The following is a 23,007-nucleotide window of genomic DNA, read 5'->3' on the forward strand; positions in this document are numbered from 1 at the left end:
CAGAAATCTTACTATAATGTTTTTAATTCACTTTCTCACTCGCAGAATACTAGAAAAATATTTGACATTTTCTCCTCTACCCTCGAACCTCTAAAAGCACCTACTCCTATTCTAATACTTAGCTAATGACTTGACCTTCTTTTGAGGACAAAATCAATCAGAAGTAAAGTACTCATCTTGCTACCACCAAAAAAATCTACCCCATTCTTCAGCCAATACTTACAGCTTGTGCACTGGGTCCCAGCACCTCTTAGCTACGCAAGAGCTATCCTCCCACTTTGCTCTGCTCCGTTTCATCTTTTCTCATTTTCTGGATGGACTGTTTTCATCAGCATACCACAAATAAGTGAAATCCTTCCATGACCTCAAGCCCTATTCTAGCTACAGAATATTTCTCGGTTCCCCACATAGGAAAATTCCTTTAAAAAGCTACCTATACTTGCTGTCTCTGTTTCCTGATTTCCTATTCTCTCTTGAATCCAGTTCACATTTATACCTATCACTTCACTGAAACTGTTCTTATCAAAGCCACCAATGACCACCTAAACAAATAAAATGGTCCGTTATGAAGCCTAATTTCAAGAAATATGGCATAGTTTATCATGTCCTCCTTGAAATACTTCCTCCAGGTGGCTTCTAGGATATCACACTCTCCTGGTTATCTTCCCAACCCAGTGGCTGTTCCATTTGTCCCCTCTACTGGATCATCCTTTTCTTGCGTTCCTCTACATGTTGGAATGTTCCAGGGCTCTTTTTCAGTCCCTCTGTTCTCCAACCCCTGCCCCACTCACTTCTAAGGTATTTCGTCCAGTTTCTTAGCTTTAAATTATATATAATGTTGACGACTCTCAAAACAAAACAAAACATTGTACCCTCCATTGATTCCTACACTTATTAAGTAAATTGTCAACTCAACATCTCCACTTGAATGTCCAACAGGCATCTCCAACTTAACACATACAAAACTTAACTCTTGATCCCCTATGTATCCCAATCTTCTCTTCATCAAGACTTCCCCATCTCAAAAAAAAGACACCACAATTCTAGCTGTTCAAGACAAAATCCTTGAGTATTACTTTCACATGTCACATACAACTGGCAGCTCTTCAAGCTGACTACAGTTGTAACAGATATTACGTATATACCATCTCACCATGTCCACCACCAATATCTACTCCAAGACACCATTATTTCTTACCTGGATTGTTGCAATAGCATTCTAATTGTTCATCCTATTTCCACTCTTGTTTACCTACTATCAAATCTTCACATGGCACCCAGAGTCATCTTTTTCAAGATTATTTATCTCACGAGATTCCTCAATGACTTTCCATTATACTCAGAAAAAATTTCAATTCCTTACCACGGCCTATGAGTGCTTGGATATCTGGGATTATGTTTGTGAACTCATTTCCTACTAGTCTCCCCATCACTCTACTTTGGTCATGATGACCTTCTGCCTATACCTCAAACCTGGCAAGACTGTCTCTGTGTCAAGCCTTTAGACCTGCTGTGTTCTGAACCTGGTATATTCTTCTCTGTAAGAAAGTCTGTAGACTTTCCATGGCTTGACTTCTCATTTCATTCAGAGCTCTGCTCAGACATCAGCTCTTTAGAGATGACTTCCCTTGACCACTCCAGCTAAAATAGCATCCCTCAAACTGTTTACTTTCTTATATTTCTTTATACCTTTCCAATACCACTTACCTGGTCTTTCCCATTACAATGTAAGCTCCATAAGAACTGGGACTCTGTCTGCCTTGTTCATAAGTATTATCTCCATTGTCTGGTAGACAATCAATAAATATTTTTTGAATGGATTAATGAATCTTTCTTCCAGAGGATCAGCTTCTGTCTTTAGAATTTTCCCTGTACTGGACCCCTTGAGTGAAATAACTGAGGATTATTCACATAATCCTTTAACTCCCAATGCTTCACATAAGTACGTATCCTGACTAGAATGCCTTTAACTTTAAGGATCATGAAGTAGCAGCTGAAATATATGAAATTTGATTTGTTAAGTGCCTCTATGCAAAGCTGTATCATGTAACATGCATCTTTTCCCACTGTAAAGGAAAGTTTATTATCCCCGTTTGATTATACTTAATGATTTTTTAACATGATATCTCTAAGCACACTGACTTATACTTTTGAAATATGCAAGATACTTATTTATTATTTCAAACAAATAGCTACTGACCTCAGTAAGGAATGTTTTAATTTTATCTCCAGAGTAAATAGCTGTAGCAGTTTCTTCCTCTGCCAGTTTCCTGAGAAAGTTTCTCAAAAAGCTGTTTTTTAGTGTAAGAAAAGCTGCCAGAATTCCTCTGGAAATAGCTGTGTTATCTTCATCTATTTTTGATGTAGGATTATAAATAACTCCCAACCGACCATGAACACTTACTTCCTGCAAAACACATTTATAGGTGAAAAATATCAGTATCTTACCTATCCTTTTACAACTGAACTTTCTTCTTTCCAATTAAGTTTGCTCACTTTACTATACAACATCTTTCACTGTCTTCCTGTTGAATGTATTGAATGCGGTATACCACTGAAATAGTCTAAAAACAATCATTTTATTAACTAATTCTCTCCTCTTTGCATCATGATTCTTTTGGCCTCTTTTTGGATGTGTGTGTGTAAACTAACACACATAAAAATGCACAAAATAAAACTGTAGAGCTCAGTGAATTAACCCACAAAATATCGCCCAGGTCAAGAAATAAAGCACTGCCAGCAACCCAGACATGTTTCATATCCCCTGCCAATTACTTCACCTTCCCACTTTCCTAAAGACAACCACTATCTTGTCATTCATAGTAATAATATTCTTGCTTTTCTTTATATTTTACCACCAATGTTTTCATCGTTAAACATTTAATCTACTTTGAACGTCATATGAATGTAATCATACACTATATATTCTTTTGTACTCTTTTTCCATTCCACATGATAGTGAGATTCACCAACACTGTTTGGAGTAGCTATAGTTACTTTTTTTTGGTACCATACAGAATTCCATATGAATATACTCTCCTTTATCCATTCTACTGATGCTAGACCTTTGAATTTTTTTCACTTTGGCACTCTACAAACACAATATACATATCTTCAACTTTAGAAGATGTTAAAAAGAGTTTTTCAGGAGAGTTAGACTAATTTTTACTCCCACCAGCAACATATGAAAGTCCCACTACCCCAGAGCCTCATAAACATTTTGTATTGTCAGATTTTTAAATTTAAATCATTCTGGTGGATGTGTAAAGATATCTCATTAGGTTTAATTTGCTTTTTCTCATCACTAATGATATTAAACATTCTTTAACATGTTCATTGGCCTCTTTTCTGATTTGTCTGTTGAATCTTTTGCCAGTATTTCACTGGAGATAATTGCCTTTTATGTACTGAGTTATAAGGGTTTCATTTCTAAGACTTGAGTGCTTTTTTGGTTACCCGTATGCAGATAACTTCTGCTAGTCTGTGGCTTGATCTTTTATTCTCTTGCTGGTGTGTTCTGACAAAAAACAGTCCCTAATTTCAATGTAGTTGAATTTATTGGTATTCTTCTTCATTGCTACTGGGTTTTGTGTTCTGTTTTACAAATCTTTCTCTTCTCTCAAGTCCTAAAGATAACCTTTGTTACCTTTGAGAACCTTTATTATTTTGCTTTCTATGTTTAGATCTCTATCCATTTGGAATTGATTTCTGAGTGTGATGTGAAAAGAAGAAAGTTTAAGAGACACCCTTACTGCTCTTTAAGGTCAACTCTATCATAAAGCACGTGTAGTATATACATGGGTCTGTTTCTGGATTCTCTATTCTTCTTTCACTGCTCTATTTTTCTATCCAAATTGTTTTCAGTTGTATAGCTTTATGAAAGATCTTGATACCCAGCAGAGCAATTATCCTACCTTCCTCTTCTTGAAGAGTAACTTAGTTATTCTTGGTCCTTTGAATCTCTATATAAATTTGAGAATCAGCTTGACAATTTCCATAAAACACGCTCAGATTCATATTGGAATTGCACCTAACCAATGCATCAATTTGGGGAGAACATCTTTAAAATACTGACTCTTTCATGATTATGGTATATCTCTCCATTCATGTAAGACTTCTGAATTTTCTCTCAATATTTTATTGTGTAAAAGTCTTAAACAATTATGTTACATTTATTCCTAGCATTTGATATTTTTGATACTATTATAAGTGATATTTTTATTTAAAATGCATTTCTTATTTGTTGCAACGCTTAGACTTAATTCTGGTATACTGACCTGTTGGGCAGCAACCTAGTTAAACTAAAAAATGAATTCTAATAACTTTTTGTGGATTTATATGTATTTTCTGTATAAACAATTTGGAAAAAAGACAATTTTAATTTTTCCTTTTTGATTTTTATAATGCTTATTCCTTTATTCACTTGTTTAGGATTTTTGCACCTATGTCCATGAGTAAGAGTGGCCTACAGTTTTCCATTCTTATATAATGCCCTTTTATGCATTTGGTTTTGAAGTAATGCTGACCTTGTACAATGAGTTGAAATGTATTGCTTATTTTTCTATTCTCTGGAAAAAAATTTGTGTTAGATTGATGCTTGGTACAGTTTACTAGTATGGTCATATAAGTCCGGGGTTTTCTCTTTTGAATATCTTAAATTACAGATTTAATTCCTTTGATAACTAAAAATGCCTTCTTCCTTCCTCTGTCATGTCCACAGAATCTTGAGTAACATCCCCTCTTTCTATCAGAGCACTGATTGATTGGGTCTGCTTCTCCATATTTCTTGACCAGTTTTACCATGTGTTTCTATCAATTCTATTAGTCTTTTCAAAGAACCAAATTTTGGCTTTGTGGACCTTAACTACTGTATGTCTTCTATTTCATGACTTTTTGTTCTTATCTTTATCTTCCTTTTCCTTTACTTTCTTCGATAGAAGTTTAAGTTGCTGTTTTTAAATTTTAAGATTTGTGCTTAGATGACTGATTTTTCAACCTTTCTCTTTTTCAGATATAACATAGTTTTAGTTGTATCTGTCAAGTTTTAATGTCATTCAAATCTTAATTCTTTCAAAAAATATTTTCAAATGTGCATTTTTGTATCAACAGGTTACACAGAAGCATTTCTTAATTTCCAAATGTACAGAGATGTTCTAGTTTTCTTTTCGTGATTGATTTCTAACTTAATTACACTGTGGTCAAAGAATATACAGTTGATCTTTCAACAACACAGGTTTGAACAGCATGGGTCCACTTAAAACCAATTTTTTTTCAGTAGTAAATACTACAATATTACATGATCTGTGGTTGGTTGAATCTGCAGATGTGGAACCTTGAATACAGAGGGCTGACTATAAGTTATAAGTGGATTTCTGACTGCTCAGAGGGTCAGTGGCCCTAACCCCTGCATTGTTCAAGGGTCAACTGTACTTTGCATAATTGAAGAAGATACAACAATTGTGAATATTTATGCACCCAACATAGGAGCACCTCAATACATAAAGCAAATGCTAACAGCCATAAAAGGGGAAATTGAGAGTAACACAATAATTGTGGGGGATTTTAACACTACACTTACACCAATGGATAGATCATCCAGCCTGAAAATTAATAAGGAAACACAAGCCTTAAATGACACATTAGACCAGACAGACTTAATTCATATTTATAGGACATTCCACACGAAGCAGCAGAATACACTTTCTTCTCAAGTGCACAGGGAACATTCTCCAGGATAGATCATATTTTGGGTCACAAATCAAGTCTCAGTAAATTTAAGAAAATTGAAATGGTATCAAGCATCTTTTTGGACCACAACACTATGAGATTAGAAATCAATTATAGAAAAAAAAACTGTGAAAAACACAAACACATGGAGGCTAAACAATATGCTACTAAATAACCAAGAGATCACTGAAGAAATCAAAGAGAAATAAAAAAATACCTAGAAACAAGTGACAAGAAAACATGACGATCCAAAACCTATGGGATGCAGCAAAAGAAGTTCTAAGAGGGAAGTTTATAGCAATACAATCCTACCTCAAGGAACAAGAAAAATCTCAAACAACCTAAACTGACACCTAAAGCAACTAGAAAGAACAAACAAAACCCAAAGTTAGTAGAAGGAAAGAAATCATAAAGATCAGAGTAGAAATAAATGAAATAGAAACAAAGAAAACAATAGCAAAGATCAATAAAACTAAAAGCTGGTTCTTTGAGAAGATAAACAAAACTGATAAACCTTCAGCCAGACTCCTCAAGGAAAAAAGGGAGAGGACTCGAATAAAATTAGAAATGAAAAAGGAGAGGTCACAACGGACACTGCAGAAATACAAAGGATCATGAGACTACTACAAGCAACTATATGGCAATAAAATGGACAATGTGGAAGAAATGGACAAATTCTTAGAAAGGTACAACCTTCTAGGACTGAACCAGGAAGAAATAGAAAATATAAACAGACCAATCACAAGTAATGAAATTGAAACTGTGATTAAAAATCTTCCAACAAACAAAAGTCCAGGACCAGATGGCTTAACAGGTGAATTCTATCAAACATTTAGAGATGAGCTAACACCTATCCTTCTCAAACTCTTCCAAAAAACTGCAGAGGGAGGAACACTCCCAAACTCATTCTACAAAGCCACCTGATACCAAAACCAGACAAAGATATCCCAAAAAAGGAAAATTACAGGCCAATATCACTGATGAACATAGGTGCAAAAATCCTCAACAAAATACTAGCAAACAGAATCCAACAGCACATTAAAAGGGTCATACACCATGATCAAGTGGGGTTTATCCCAGGAATGCAAGGATTCTTCAATATACGCAAATCAATCAATGTGATACACCATATTAACAAACTGAAGGAGAAAAACCATACCATCATCTCAATGGATGCAGAAAAAGCTTTCGACAAAATTCAACACCCATTTATGATAAAAACCCTCCAGGAAGTAGGCATAGAGGGAACTTACCTCAACATAATAAAGGCCACATTTGACAAACCCACAGCCAACATCGTTCTCAATGGTGAAAACTTGAAACCGTTTCCACTAAGATCAGGAACCAGACAAAGTTGCCCACTCTCACCACTATTCAACACAGTTTAGGAAGTTTTAGCCACAGCAATCAGAGAAGGAAAAGAAATAAAAGGAATCCAAATCCGAAAAGAAGAAGTAAAACTGTCACTGTTTGCAGATGACATGATACCATCCATAGAAAATCCTAGATACACCAGAAAACTACTAGAGCTAATAAATGAATTTAGTAAAGTCACAGGATACAAAATTAATACACAGGAATCTCTTGCATTCCTATACGCTGACAATGAAAGATCAGAAAGAGAAATTAAGGAAACAATCCCATTTACCACTGCAACAAAAAGAATAAAATAGCTAGGAATAATCCTACCTAAGGAGCTAAAAGACCTGTACGCAGAAAACTGTAAGACACTGATGAAAGAAATCAAAGATGACACAAACAGATGGAGAGATATACCATGTTCTTGGACTGGAAGAATCAATATTGTGAAAATGACTATACTACCAAAGCAATCTACAGATTCAGGGCAATTCCTAACAAATTACCAGTGGCAATTTTCACAGAAATGGAACAAAAAATTTTACAATTGGTATGGAAACACAAAAGACCTTGAATAGCAAAAGCAATGTTGAGGGAAAAAAACAGAGCTGGAGGAATCAGGCTCCCTGACTTCAGACTTTACTACAAAGCTACAGTAATCAAGACAGTATGGTACTGGCACAAAAACAGAAATATAAATCAATGCAATAGGCCAGAAAGCCCAGAGCTAAACCCACACACCTATGGTCACCTGATCTATGACAAAGGAGGCAAGGATATACAATGGAGCAAAGACAGCCCCTTCAAAAAGTGGTGCTGGGAAAACTGGACAGCTACTCGTAAAAGAATGAAGTTAGAACACTCCCTAACACCATACACAAAAATAAACTCAAAATGGTTTAAGGACCTAAATGTAAGGCTAGACGCTGTAAAACTCTTAGAGGAAAACATAGGAAGAACACTCTTTGACATAAATCACAGAAAGATCTTTTTTGACCCACCTCCTAGAGTAATGAGAATAAAAAGTAAAATAAACAAATGGGACCTAATGAAACTTAAAGCCACAGCAAAGGAAACCATAAACAAGATGAAAAGACAACCCTTAGATGGGAGAAAATATTTGCAAATGAAGCAACTGAGAAAGGATTAATCTCCAAAATATACAAACAGCAGCACATGCAGCTCAATATCAAAAAAAACCACAAAGCAACCCAATCAAAAAACGGGTGGAAGACCTAAATAGACATTTCTCCAAAGAAGACATACAGATGGCCAACAAACACATGAGAAGACGCTCAACATCACTAATTATTAGACAAATGCAAATCAAAACTACAATGAACTATCACCTCACACAGGTCAGAATGGCCATCATCAAAAAATCTACAAACAATAAATGCTGGAGAGGGTGTGGAGAAAAGGGAACCCTCTGCACTGTTGGTAGGAATGTAAATTGATACAGCCACTGTGAAGAACAGTATGGAGGTTCCCTAAAAAACTAAAAATAGAACTACCATATGACCCAGCAATCCCACTACTGGGCATATACCCTAAGAAAACCATAATTCAAAAAGATACATGCACCCCAGTGTTCACTGCAGCACTGTTTACAATAGCCAAGACATGGAAACAACCTAAATGTCCATCGACAGAAGAATGGATAAAGAAGATGTGGTACATACATACAATGGAATACTACTCAGCCATAAAAAGGAATGAAACTGGGTCATTTGTAGAGATGTGGATGGATCTAGAGACTGTCATACAGAGTGAAGTAAGTCAGAAGGAGAAAAACAAATATCGTATATTAACGCATATATGCGGAATCTGAAAGAACTGGTATAGACAATCTTATTTACAAAGCAGAAATAGAGACAGACGTAGAGAACAAATGTATGGATATTAAGGGGGAAGGGGGAGGTGGGATGAATTGGGAGATTGGGATTGACATATATACACTATTGATACTATATATAAAATAGATAACTAATGAGAACCTACTGTATAGCACGGGGGACTCTACTCAATGCTCTGTGGTGAGCTAAATGGGAAGGAAATCCATAAAAGAGGGGATAGATGTACACGTATAGCTGATTCACTTTGCTGTACAGTAGAAACTCACACAACATTGTAAAGCAACTATACTCCAATAAAAAATTTTAAAAAAATAGTTACTACTGATGCAAAAAAGCAAAAGAAAATTTCATGAGATTTGCTTTATAGCCTAGCATCTACAAATGTTTTTTAAACGTTACATTTGTGCTTTGCAAGAACATATACTATGTGTACTTTTCTATCAATATCCATTAGGTCAGGTTTGATTATTTTATTATTCAAACATTCTATACATCCCTACTGATTTTCTGTGTACTTGGTTTACTTGTTATTGAGAGAGGTATGTAAAAAAAAATAGTACAAACTGGGGGCTGGTAGTCCAAGATCAGTGTGCCAGCATGGTCAGGTGCTGGTGAGGACCCTCTTCTGCACTACATTCTGCCGATTTCTCCTTGTATCCTCACATGACAGAAAGAGAGTGGGCTACCTCTCTGACCTCTTCTTGTAAGAGCAATAATCCCATTTATGAGGACTCCACCCTTTTGACGTAATTACCTCCTAAAGGCCCCACCTCCAAATATCATCACATTGAGGATTAGATTTGAACACATAAATTTTGGGGGCACACAAACATTCAGTACATACACACTATGTATGTAAATGTATGTCCAACTGCAAGGACTAGCAAAGAATATATAGGTCATGAATCACAGAAGACATGTAGGTTTTTCTTTTCCTGGGCAAGGTTACCCATTCTACATGGAGAAAGAATTTGAATGCCTGTCTTAATCTCCTTAGCACCATGTTCTAACCAAGTCAAGAATTTGAATGCCTGTCTTAATCTCCTTAGCACCATGTTCTAACCAACTGAAAATGTTAACATGAAGGGAAATAATGATTTAATGCATGTTCTTCATATTGCTTTCTCGAAATTACAACAAATTAGAATTTTTGTAGTAAGAGTGTCTAAATACTCACCAGGTGATTTAATGCATTAAAAAGCAGTTTTCTCCCAGATGGTTTGTCAAAATCAGCAATAATCCAGAAAGTAACTGAAGAAATTACATCATCTGAAAGTTTCAAACAGTTTAGTCAAACTAATTCTTCTTAAAATCAAACTAAAGACAGGGACATTTCCAGTTAACAAAATACATAAAAACAGTAACAATTTTTAAAATGAATCTTTCTGAAAATAAGCAAATATTGGTAAAAATTACATACACACAGAGTGAAATACACATAAAAATGTTGAAAGAGGAATAACCTTTATATAAACTCAGATACCAAAAAGAAAGAATAGTCCCCAAGAAACACATATGTGAGATACTTTTGCCAGTAGGGAAAACTGTATCATGCTTATCAAAGTTCTACTGTTGCCAAGCAAAAATGCCTTCCAGCTACACTTGTAAAAAATGATGATATTTGTACCTCACATATATGTAAAACTGGACACAATAAATTATTAGCAGATATTGAAAACAGCAATATTTATTAGCTTATGATTCATGTATTTCAAAAATTCTGACTATTATTAACTTGGCCTAATTCACATCATCCTATGCCAACATCAATGCAATTCTTGTTTCAGAAACATCTGAAAATTTGGAAGCCACAAGAAGAAATAATTTTTAATTCTGCAATCACAGTTAAATGGGTTTAATTTCATCCAGCCTCAGCATATAACACCTGAAATAATACTTGTCTGGCCATCATTGAAACCTATAGAAAAATCAGTCCCTTAGATCTTATGACCCACTTAAAACAACTGTAAAATGTGTGCTACACCAAAAACCTACACCTGAATAGATGTGAAGCTACAGTTATTACCATACTCAGTAATATATAACTGTGCAAAAACTGGCTTTGGTTAATGAAAAAAATATAACAAAAAGAAGGATAACATCGATTCTACTTGCAATCCTTCAGAAGCAATTTGAGAGTAAGGCAGTGGCACATTCTTCTCAAAGAAGAAAGGTAAAGAATTCTCGTGCCTTCTTAATGTCATCACTTTTACCATTACAACTAGTAAACAGAACTATTTCAAAAGTGCTAAGCAAATTTCTCCCAACTCTTTTATTTCTTTACATACTTACATAAATGCAAATAAAGAAATCAGGTGTTTCTCAGTTAATAAAGTCTTCTTTTAGATTGCAAGAGATTTAACCAAAGGGCATTAATTATGGCCTAACTTATTCTGATGCCCAGAAGCAATTTTTGAAATATACCCCAGAACCTGATAAATATGTTTGCCCTATTTTTTATTCCCTGTTTCTCTGCCTCCTTTTCCCTTCACTTGACACATTCAGGACCTTAGCCTGCCATAATATGGAACTGAATTACATTTTATTATTTGTTGGTTCTCTTGTAGACAGACCACTTTATGAACATGAAATCAGAGATCTGTTCCAAAGTAATTCAAGGGCCATATGGTCCTAATTTGGATTCACTCCACAGCATTCTCAAAAACTAGCTGTCTGCTTAAATCTCTCTCATATATAAAAATTTACCCCTTATTACATAGTAATTCCATCTTGAGATCACTCATTGTTAGAAAGTTACTGCTTTATATACTGAAATAACAATCAGCTTTCTTTTATGTTTCATGCATTGGCTCTTTTTGTTCTCTCTAGAGCAAAGCAGGTCAAACAAAACAAAGTGAAACCAAAACCAACCAAACTCCAATTATCTTCATGTATCTGAATAGTTCACGGTCTCTAACAGAACTGTGGTCACACTGAAGACTTTCCTATCCAGGCTAAGTCCTTATTTCCAAAGATGTTCCTGTCTTGGCTCCCTCTCCTTTGGTTATGACCCTTAACTTAAGCAAAACATTTAGACGTTGTTTAATCAGAATACAGAACTATTCTCCTCTCATCTGGGAATTACACTTTTATTCATGCCTGATAAGATTATCAATTTATTTAATCTTGAAAGGGTTTTTACTACCTTCCTAAAAAGGAGGAAAATGGAATAGCTTGCTTTAAAAAAAACAAAGGCAAAAACCCCTCAAGATTAACCCCTCTGCATATACGATTAGCTAAGATAGGAGGCATCACATTTTCTCATCACAGTCCTTACATCCTAATAATTTTCAAATCCTCAAATTGAAAGCCAGGTCTCCAGTCAGATATCAACATCTAGAAACGTATTATGCAAGCATTAAATAAAATTACAAGTTTTTGCTATTTAGGAATAAATTCAGGAAAATATGCTTATTACCTTCCTGGGTTACATAATACATGTTCTCTGCAATTACAGCACTCTTATCTTGTGAATCCAAGAAGAAGAAAGTAGAGAAATCTTCAACATCAGCAGTTACTAAAAATTTTAATATTAAATGTTAAATAATGAATAAAACATTCACAACTCAATAAACATTTATAGGAAAGTATATGGAAGGATTGTATTACCTGATGTAGATATTAAATTAAGGTACTGCCATTTATTGTACAAAATCAAAGGATTTATACGGGGCACAACATTATTTCTATCCATAAGGAAGTCAATTGCATTTGTTCGATCGTTTAATGTACCCTAAAATAATAAAATATTATTTAGGTAACATATGTGATTTATATGCAGATGTTTTAAAATTATGCAGAGAATACATTTAAAGACTACTGAATCTAAAATAAGTCAATAAGTAACATGCAATTCAGGATTCTTATAATAAATTTTCCTATAAAACTGTGAAGTTTCTTTCCAATTAAGCAATTTTTTAGATGCAATTACGCACAGATAAATTTAATTACTACTTTAAAAATCATTACTAAACGATCAGAATGGAAACTTTTACACAATTAACTTTTGCTATTAAAAGATATTTTTAACATAAAAATCATCTTTAAATACCATTCATCAGATATTTTCTCACACATGCTTACCTACCATAAAAACTTCCTTTTGTAAATATGCAGTTTCATCCATCATTCTGTGAAGAACAGCCGTTTCTAGTTCCCTAATATTCAGCTCTTCATGGTGAAAGGATTCACCATTATAAAGAGCTTGAGGCAAAGGACCCAGGCCAGTCATCCTGTAATAGCTTGCTCCTGCCTATGCAGTTAAAAAATACCAGAGAGTTAAACAGAATACGTTTGTCTGAAAAAGAAACACATAAATAAAGAAAGGGACACGGCCACATTTTGTATGTCATAGAAAAAATGTTAATTTTGCTAATTTTATCTGTCCTTTCCAAACATTATTTAAAGGAAAGTAATTTACCTACATAGAATAAGTCAGAAAACTTTTTCTGTAAAGGGCCAGATACATATTTTAGGCTTTGTGAGCCGTCTGGTCTCTGACACAACTACTCAACCGTGATGTTATAGTGCAAAAGCAGTGGCACACAACACATGAATGAGTGAACGTGGCTGTGTCTCCAAAAACCTGTATTTATAAAAACACGTGGTAGAAAGGCTGGATTTGGCTCATGGGCTGTAGTTTGCTGACCCCTCATAGAGAGTATGACATTACTTTAAAAAATGCATTTACCTGCATAAGAGATTCATTTCTCGCTATACTCATTTGTTTAGTTAACATTTATTGAATTCAAGCATTTGGCTAGACTTTGTGCATACACAGCTGAAAAATCTGCCTTCAAGGGGCTCACATATATACAAGCAAAACTGAGGCATATACCAGATTGTATGGGAGCCCAGAAAAGGAATGACTAAGCTTGAGGGTGGAGGGGAGGGATCACAGAAGGCCTCTGTTAGGGAGCGACACTAAAAGTCTTAAAAGGATGAGCAAAAATATGCTAGGGAGATAAAGTGGAGAAAGACATTCCCAGTGAAAAGAGACAGCACTGCAAGGAACAGAAGGGGAGAGAGAGGTGGTATATTTAGGTAATGGCAAGTACTTTTCTGTGTTTACAGTGGGAGGAGTTACATAGGGAGAAGATGTGGAGTCAGAGGGGATGGGGAGAGAGGACAGATCATGAAGGTCCTCAACATCTGGATTTTATCTTGTGAGGGATAAAGCATCACTAAACAATTAATTCATTCGCTACTCAACCCTACAAATTATTAAAACTTTCATTATAGCCAACATATTCACAATTACCCTATGAAGCTAAGGACTACTATTATATCCACTTTACAGATGATAAAACAGAGAGTCACTTCCAATGCCACATAACGACTACACTTGGGAAACAGACTTTGTAGTTACATCTGTTTGACCAAGAGTCTGAACTCTTACCATCTCTGCATTTATTGGACATTTACTGTGTATTAGGCAATGAATGCATAAGAATGATATGCAAACTCTGTCCTAAGAAGACATAGTTTAACAGGGGGAGAGATGGATACATTAAAAATAAGTGTGAATAGATATCCAGGGGTACTAGGGAGGGCACGGTCAATTCTACCTAGGAAGAGGGCTCATGACAAGAAATACGATCAGATTTGCTCTTTAAAAAAAAGAATATAGTGGCGACAAAGAGAAGGAAGAGGGTCGGAGAGCATGCACTGGGGGCGGTGGGTCAGGGGCTACTGCAAAAATACAGGAAAGAAAAAGCAAGAGCCAGACAAAAATCAGTGGTGAGAAGCAAGGAGAGAATGAGGCAGTTTCTGAAATATTTAGTTGACAAAACTGACAGAACTTGATGATCTACTGTTCGGGAGGGTGTGAGGGAAAAGAAGCTGGACAACTATCCGGCTTCTAGTAGCCTGAGTGCCCTGGGAGAATGATGGCGCTACCCGCTAGGATAAGGCACAAAAAAAGAAAAAAAGGTTTGGGGTAACAAGAAAGACGATGGGCATAGTTCTAAATTCATTTAAGACGCTTATGGGCAATCCCCCAGGCAGCTGAATACATGGCTTTGGACCTTAAGAAGGATATTGCTGCTAGAAATACAGCAATTTTCCCCTGTGATTTTTCAGTTAGGCAACCTGTCTATTACAAAAGCCTTAATTACCACAAATAAGCCATAACACTGAATTTTGTACTTTTAGCCTACATCTCTATTCTGAGCTGTAGACACAAATATCCAATCACACTTCACATCTCCTATGGAATTCTCACAGGCACCTCAAATTCAACATGTGAAAAACTGAACTTCTGTTCTTATTTCCCACTTGGTTTCTCTTCCACCCTTTCCATCTTGGCAATGGCATTACCACCATCCCAGTGAGTTAGTTGAAGCCCGGGAGCCGTCCTTGACAATTTCTCTTCTCCTCTCTCCCCTTTCCAATCCAGCAGCAGGTCCTGGATTGTATTTCCCAAATACCTCAATTGTGTCCATTTTTCTCTGCCTCTACTCTTCCAAAAACCTACTAGCCCATCTCTCATCTCTCACCTAAATGCTTCCTAATCCGTCTTCCTATGTACACTTTTACCCTCTGACAATCTATTCTCAACAACGGAGAATGCTCTTTGGAGAAAATGCATGTCACTGTCACTTCACTTGCTTAATATCTTCTCAGGTTTTTCACTGTTGCAAAGGTATTCTACTGTTTTGAGTTCACAAGCTTGTTAATTAACTACGGCTCACCACACTCTGTGTAATCAGGCCCCTCGCTTACACCTCCAGCCTCATCTTAGGGACTTCCCTCTACAACACAAACACATACTTGCTACATCTACTCAGTAGTAACACCAACTCTCTTCGTTCCTTCACATTCAGGACATCCTAACATTTTTCTCTGGAATGCCGACTACCTACCACTTCTTTGTCTTCTTTTGTCCAACTGTCCTCCTACTTCTGGACGCGGCTTTAATGTCACTTTAAGGTCTATGTATTGCGTATTGGGTGGGCCCCTTCTAATAAAGACTCATGTCCATCAATTTGGGGAATTTCTTTGTGGTATTCCTCTAATGCTTTCCTTTGTTTTCTCTGTTCTTTCTGAATCTTGTGAATTGAAGACTGTTTACCTTCTTACTTTTCATGTGTCTCTTTTTGTCTCTGTCCTATTAAATTTTGATTTTATTTTTAATTTTCAAAAGATCCTCAAGTACTCTATTCTTTTACCTCTTGTGGACAGAATATTGTAAGTAATAAATGTTTGTTGAAAGAAAAAATAAAGTTTGGATACAGAGAGAAAACTACAGGAACATGAGTTTAGGGAATAAAGGTCTGAAACATTTATTTTCTTTGTGACGTAGTAATCAGAATGATTTTTGAGGCATGAAGAGAAAGGTGAAAAGGGCTTATAGGACTGATGAATGTTTAGAATAACTCTTGGGAGGAATAGGTAAGGAATAAAACCAGGCACAACTAAAGGACGGTAAGTAACACAGAGTCCAATTTAAGCTGGAGATTAAGTAGACTTGAGAAAAATGCAGAAATTAAGAAATGAAGATACCGTCATTACAAGACAGTCTTAAGGGAGAGAGGTGTAAAAAAGGAGAAAACAGAAGACTGAACTCACACACAAAAGATGGGATTCAATGTTTCTGAGGCGTGTACTGAATCCATAATCTTCACAAAAATCCTTAATGTGTTTCATAATTTCAGGAGAATATGACTACAGGTATCTTAAAACTGGCAACACCATAAAAATATTCATTTTGCAGCTTAACTTGATAAAGAGTAAAAGTGGATTTCTGATAAATACGGTAGATTTATCACACGTGCTCATCTCGATTCTGCAAGTTTCACTATGCCAACTACAGAATGGCGCTTGCCACCCACCTCTACAAGGATTAAATCATGTGCTGCTGCAGCCGCTGACCTTCAACACCCCCTGAAAGGAGTTCAGGTGGAGAGCAGAGACGAGGCACTCTGTGCTCTGAGAAAAACTGGCAGAACAGGTCTTCAGATAGATATTTTCAGAAGCCAATTTTATGAGCCCAATTCTTATTTCTCCTCTTATCTAGAAAAGCACTAAAATCCTTCATGGTGACATCTGCTCCTCGTGACTAGCAGCAGCCTTCACTAGACTAGCGGAAACCTTCTGCAAAGAAAATGTGCTTAATTGCATGTACTCCCCTGTCACCAAAATCACATGTATACTGACCTTCCCCCCTACTTCTTCGGAGCAGTTTCTCAGAGCTATCTGAAATGCCGTCTCCCGGGCTATAGTCCTCATTTTGCCCCCAATAAAACTTAACTCGTGACTCTCACGTGCATTTTTTTAAGTCAGCAACTAAAATGAGAGTATAATAATAAAAATCATGATGACAACGATGATGATAACAACAATAACAAGATATGAGCCCACAAAGAAAAACGGGAGAAAAGATAAAGAGTAGGTGACCAAAGTAGAAAGGGAAGTCGCTCCCATGCAGACAGAAAGGAACGTCAACGTTTTCAGAACCCCTGAGGGCTAAAAACCTAGACTACCTTAGAAGGAGAAGATAAGGAGCAGAGCATGAAATGCGGAAACCTGTTGAGAGTCTGTATGCAGAGAAGTTGTATACCAAGGTCCCTCTCTCAATCCTGAAAGGCTAAACTATTCTGCTTCCCTTTACTCTCTGTTGAAATTGAATCACAAAGGCTCTAGATTTGGGGATTCCAGGTATAGTGGAAGGCTGAGAAAGGGGATGGAAACAAGACAGAAGATTGAAGGAAAGTTCACATTCTTTCAACGCAGCCTATTACCACATCCTATTTCTGGACATATCCTATCGCCTCGTTTCCCACATCTGCACCCTTTCGTTTGCCACATATACTCCTTCTAAGAGGAAAATAAAGAATTCTCATTTGAAGAAATCAAACCCTGCAACAGAATGCCAGCATTCGAAAAGACATTCATTTGTTGGTCATCTAACTGAAAAAACTGACTCACTCCCCAAGTGAGGCCCACCAGCCGAAAAGACCCGTTTATTTGTAAGCAGCTTTTTACAGTTTCATACTTACATGTCAAAGACAACCAGACATCATAATACATTTGACAAATGCTTCAAACACAAAAAAGGAAATCAAACTGGATGAAAAAGGGAAGGTATAGAAGGCAGAGATAGCGCAGGGCACAGAACAACACGTCAGAAAGCTAACATTCTTAGATTAAAAAACTGTGCTCATGAAAGAAAAACTGGACACTCCAAAAAGGAATAAAAGAAGAAGAAAAAGTAAATAATTGCTCAATCCAGAAGATTCAGAAAGAACAGAGAAAATACAGGAAAGCATTGAAAAACAACACAAAGAAATTCCCAGAATTGATGGACACGTATCTCCATTAGAAGGGACCCACCAAACACCCAATGTGTTAAATGAAACAGGATCAAGACAAAGACATATCATGAAATTTCCAAGCAACAGGGATAAAAAGATCCTAAAAACCTTCAAACAGGAAATATAAATAAATAGATCAAAGAAAGACAAAGGAGTCAAAATCAGATTGGTATCATTCATTTCAGTAGCTTATTAGGAGCTAGGAGAGAGTAAAAGAAAGCCTTCAAAATCCACACGAAAAATGATTACCCAGTCCATCAATAAAATGCAAATATAAAATAAAAAACTTTTATATAAAAGAGATCAAAGAATGTTTTTCATTCATACTTGCTTGAGAAAGCGGTAAAAGCAAAATAAATCAAAAAGAGGAAACGCACAGTGTTCATGAAGCCGGAGAAAAAGCAGAGATCCAATGAAGGAAAGCAGCAGAGGCAGATCCAGAAATGACAGCTGTGCTTTCAGGTACAGAGGACAACCAGTTCAGTTTAGACAAAATGCAGAGTGGCTGCAGAAGGGCATTCTTGGGGCTGGTGTGTGTGGGGCAAAGTGCTGGCTTGTTAATGGCTTTGTTTGTGTAAGGAAAATTCTAGATATGTTATCTGACCAATATCTTGACTATCTTGATATATTTGCAATAGGTAGAAAAATACGTGAATGAGTAAAAATGGAGTAACCCTTAAAGCTACAAAAAAAAAGTTGTTAAAAAACAACCATAGTACTTGACTTACTAACAAGGAACACTTTAAAAGTCACACTCACACTAAATATTCATTTAACCAAAATGTGTTAAAAACAGATCTGATAATCAGCTGGTTTGCAACAGGACTTTCCAATTCTTATTGTACTGAAATACTTTTGCACCAGTTGGTAAGTAACTGCTGTCTTGGGACTGCAATTCCCCACATGAGAACTACATTGACCACTTTCCCAGACCATCCATGTCAGCATGATACAGCTATAAGCAAGTCAGTATCAGCCTCAGAATGAAGCCTTCGAAGACTCCATTCCAGTTCGAGGATGTGCTTTGATTGATTCATCTGATTGTTTGCTCTTGAAGCCACAACAGGTTTAAAATATTTCAAGTACTACCACTGGGACTGGAGGAGACCAAGGGACGGTCAGGAGGTGGAAGAGAGCTCAACCTTCAATTACTGTAAGACTCAAAAAATAATATCTAAAAATTAAGACGTGCAAACTTGAGGAATACAAAAGAATAAGAAGACAAGATTCCTTTCCTTAAAGTACTTATAATACAGTTGGAAATGAAATTTACATCCAAATATATTATGTATAAAAAGGTATATATTATGTATAAAAAGGTAGTTAATAGGAAACAGTAATATTGGGTTGTGAACACCAATATCTGAGGATAACATGGTGTTAGATATTTTCATGGCAACTGATATAAATAGTATGTTTTGGCTATATAAAATTATCTCAACTTAAAAATTCATTTGTATCACATCATATGTTGCTGTTGCCTTTACCTAGAATACATATGAATAAATGAATTCATTTATCTCTACATAAAAGTTAGAGTCTTGTTTGTAGAGCCATTCAGCCACTCTTTTGATTGGAGCACTTAGTCCATTTACATTTAATTATTGATAGGTGTGTACTTATTGCCACTTTTTAATTGTTTTAAGGTTGTTTTTTGTAATTTTCTGCACTGTAAATTCTGAGAAGTATCTGTTTTGGTACTTTTAAAAAAGCCAATAGTGGCAACTTAAATACTGTATACAACTTGTGTCATTCCAAGGTATAAATTTCCCTTTTTTCTGAGGGTCTAAAATCTAAATCATGACTTAATTATACTGAGATCATTTATTCATGAGATTATAATAAAAGTTTCTTGATCACATTTTTAAAAATTTGCATTCCAGCTTACCTTTCTTTCACCATCATATTTAGAATAAATTCCCAAAATATCCCAAATGTTAGCATGAGGAAATTCATTTTGGAGAACACCCTTCACATTGTCCACAGTGAGTATATTGTGATTCTCTACTTTTTGGTACATCTGTGAAAATAAAGATATTATAATTAACTTTCACCTTACAGTAATTAGTTTTATTTCTTTCCCTTAGCATGCATATTTATAAAATAAAGAACATATTTTATATTTTGTAAGTTCTAAGCATACTATATACATACATATATATATATACACACGATTCCCACACATACACAAATAAACCATTTTAAGAATACAATCTATTATCCTATAGTAAAAATGGTTTTGTGAATATTCTTTGGCTTTCAAAATACCATATCATATTTGTATATTATATTCTATTTTGATCAAACCAGATGTTATGATTCTTAATAAAATAATGGTTAACTTTATTTTTTTATTATTTTTTTATTTTTTGAAAATCTGCATGCTATTTTATTTCCATTAGAAAAATGTTATCTATATAAAACTTGGTCCAGTTTCTTCTCCTTTACCTCTACCATTCAAACTTAAATGCTTTAATTTTACTCAAGTAAAAGCAGAATCATGTATCTGACATGAGAACTGAATAGTTCATACCATTAAATTAACAGAGTTTAATTGAATTAGGTGTGCTCTTCATTATTTCTCAGGAATACTAACTCACCTTTCCTACATGCTATTTCCCTTTACTTTTATTTTTCTGAGTAACTATGTAACGTGTGTCTCTTTTCCCACATCCAGTAATGAGTGTTATAGAAGTGTAATTTATAACATCAGTAACTAGATTCATCATTAATCTTCCACTCATGTTCAATTCCCCTTATTATATGGTATTTCCATAATAACTTCAGATATTTCAGTCAACCTTACACTTTCCAACAAATACTGTAAAAATTAAGATGTTAATTTAAAAACATTATTAAAATTCCAGACTAAATAACACGGGGCCCACTTAGAGCGATGCTGGCACGAGAGGTCCTTGGACAGCTACTGCTTCAATCTCAACACGGCCTCCTTTGGGCAAAGCAGCAACCTGGTAAGCAGCTCTTGCAGGAAAACTACTCTAGAAATACTGCTTGTAGATGTCATTGACAGTATTGAAGTCGTTTATATCAGCCAGCAAAACAGCTGTTCTTACCACATTCGTGAAGTCACAGCCTGCTGCTTTCAGGATTTCACCCATGTTTGTAAGAGCTTGTTTAGCCTCTTCTGCCACCCCTCCTGGCACAAGCTGTCCACTTGCAGGATCCATGCCTAGCTGTCCTGAAATGTAAATGGTCCTGTCGACTAACACAGCCTGACTGTAGGGAACCAATGGCCGCTGGGGCTTTCGCAGTGCTGATCACCTTTCTGATCAAAGATGACATGGTTAATCCTTTTTCCTTGCCGCCCCTCAGAGACAACTCAGCCCATTGGTTTTTTTAGTAGCATGTTGTTTAGTTGCCATGCAGGCTTTTCTTCTCATTTCTCTTTCTGTGATTTCTAGTTTCATGCTGTTGTGGTCAGAAAAGATCTTTGAAATAATTTCTATCCTCTTAAAATTTTTTGAGACCTGTTTTGTGTCCTAGTGTGTGCTCTATCCTAGAGAATGTTCCATGTGCACTTGAAAAGAATGTATATTCTAGTTTTTTTGGGTGTAATGTACAGAAAATATCAATTAAATCTAACTGTTCTATTGTGTCATTTAGGATCTCTGTTGCCTTACTGATTCTCTGTCTGGAATATCTGTCCACTGATCAATGGGGTGTTATAGTCTACTATTATCGTGTTCCTGTCAATTCCTCCCTTTATGTCTGTTAGTATTTCTTTTATGTATTTAGGTGCTCCTTTATTGGGTGCATATATGTTAACAAATGCAATATCCTCTTCTTATATTAATCCTCTTATCATTAGGCAGTGTTCTTTTTTTATCCTTTATGGTCTTTGTTTTAAAGTCTATTTCATCTAATATGAGTATTGCTATCCCTGATTTCTTGTCATTTCCATTTCCATGAAATATCTTTTTCCATACCCTCACTTTCAATCTATGTGTGTCTTTTGCCCTAAAGTGTGTCTCTTATAGGCAGCATATCGTAGGCTCTTGTTTTATTATCCAATCTGCCACTCTATGTCTTTTGAGTGAAGCGTTTAGTCCTTTGACATTTAAGGTAATTATTATTATTATTATTATTTTTCTTTTTTGTGGTACGCGGGCCTCTCACTGTTGTGGCCTCTCCCATTGCGGAGCACAGGCTCCGGACGCGCAGGCTCGGCGGCCATGGCTCACGGGCCCAGCCGCTCCACGGCATGTGGGATCTTCCCGGACCGGGACACGAACCCGTGTCCCCTGCATCGGCAGGCGGACTCTCAACCACTGCGCCACCAGGGAAGCCCTAAGGTAATTATTGATAGACATGTATTTATTGCCATTTTAAACCTTGTTTCCCTTAAATATTTCCATTTAAGGTAATTATTGATAGATATGTATTTATTGCAATTTTAAACCTTGATTTTGTATTTCTCCTTTGTTCTTTTCTTTTTATTTTCCCTTTTGCAGTTTGATGATTTTCTTTTGTGCTATGCTTAAGTTCTCCTCTTTTTTGTTTCTGTGAATCTATTTTATGTGTTTGATTTGTGGCTTCTCTGTTTTTCAATTATGTTATCCCATTACTATATCTACTTGATTTAGACTGGTAGTCATACAGGTTTAAATAAATTCTAAAAAAAAAATCTAAATTTTCTTATTCCCTTCCCCCACATTTTATGATTTTGAGGTCCTCTTTTACATCTTCATGTTTATTCTTTTGCTGTTCATTGTAGTCATCATCGCATTTCC

At 35.8% G+C, this 23,007-nt stretch overlaps 1 protein-coding gene and 1 pseudogene across 6 annotated transcripts in view; both read right to left on the reverse strand.

Annotated features, from left to right (window-relative positions):
- UGGT2 (UDP-glucose glycoprotein glucosyltransferase 2) overlaps nucleotides 1-23,007 on the reverse strand; it is a 178,962-nt gene that overhangs the window by 78,266 nt on the left and 77,689 nt on the right. For all 6 annotated transcript variants that reach the window (XR_012327737.1, XM_033843648.2, XM_073795359.1 and 3 more), the window contains exons 16-21: nucleotides 20,145-20,276; nucleotides 13,030-13,194; nucleotides 12,552-12,675; nucleotides 12,361-12,459; nucleotides 10,120-10,211; nucleotides 2,201-2,407 (exon numbers count right to left, since the gene is read on the reverse strand). Coding sequence is in view for 5 of the 6 variants with exons in the window: in XM_033843648.2 (XP_033699539.1) it covers nucleotides 2,201-2,407; nucleotides 10,120-10,211; nucleotides 12,361-12,459; nucleotides 12,552-12,675; nucleotides 13,030-13,194; nucleotides 20,145-20,276 (819 nt within the window). In the remaining variant the exon portion in view is untranslated. The remainder of the gene's footprint in view (nucleotides 1-2,200; nucleotides 2,408-10,119; nucleotides 10,212-12,360; nucleotides 12,460-12,551; nucleotides 12,676-13,029; nucleotides 13,195-20,144; nucleotides 20,277-23,007) is intronic.
- LOC101321881 (2-iminobutanoate/2-iminopropanoate deaminase pseudogene) lies at nucleotides 20,916-21,559 on the reverse strand (annotated as a pseudogene).

This window comes from Tursiops truncatus, chromosome 18, assembly GCF_011762595.2.
Source record: "Tursiops truncatus isolate mTurTru1 chromosome 18, mTurTru1.mat.Y, whole genome shotgun sequence".
NCBI lineage: Eukaryota > Metazoa > Chordata > Mammalia > Artiodactyla > Delphinidae > Tursiops > Tursiops truncatus.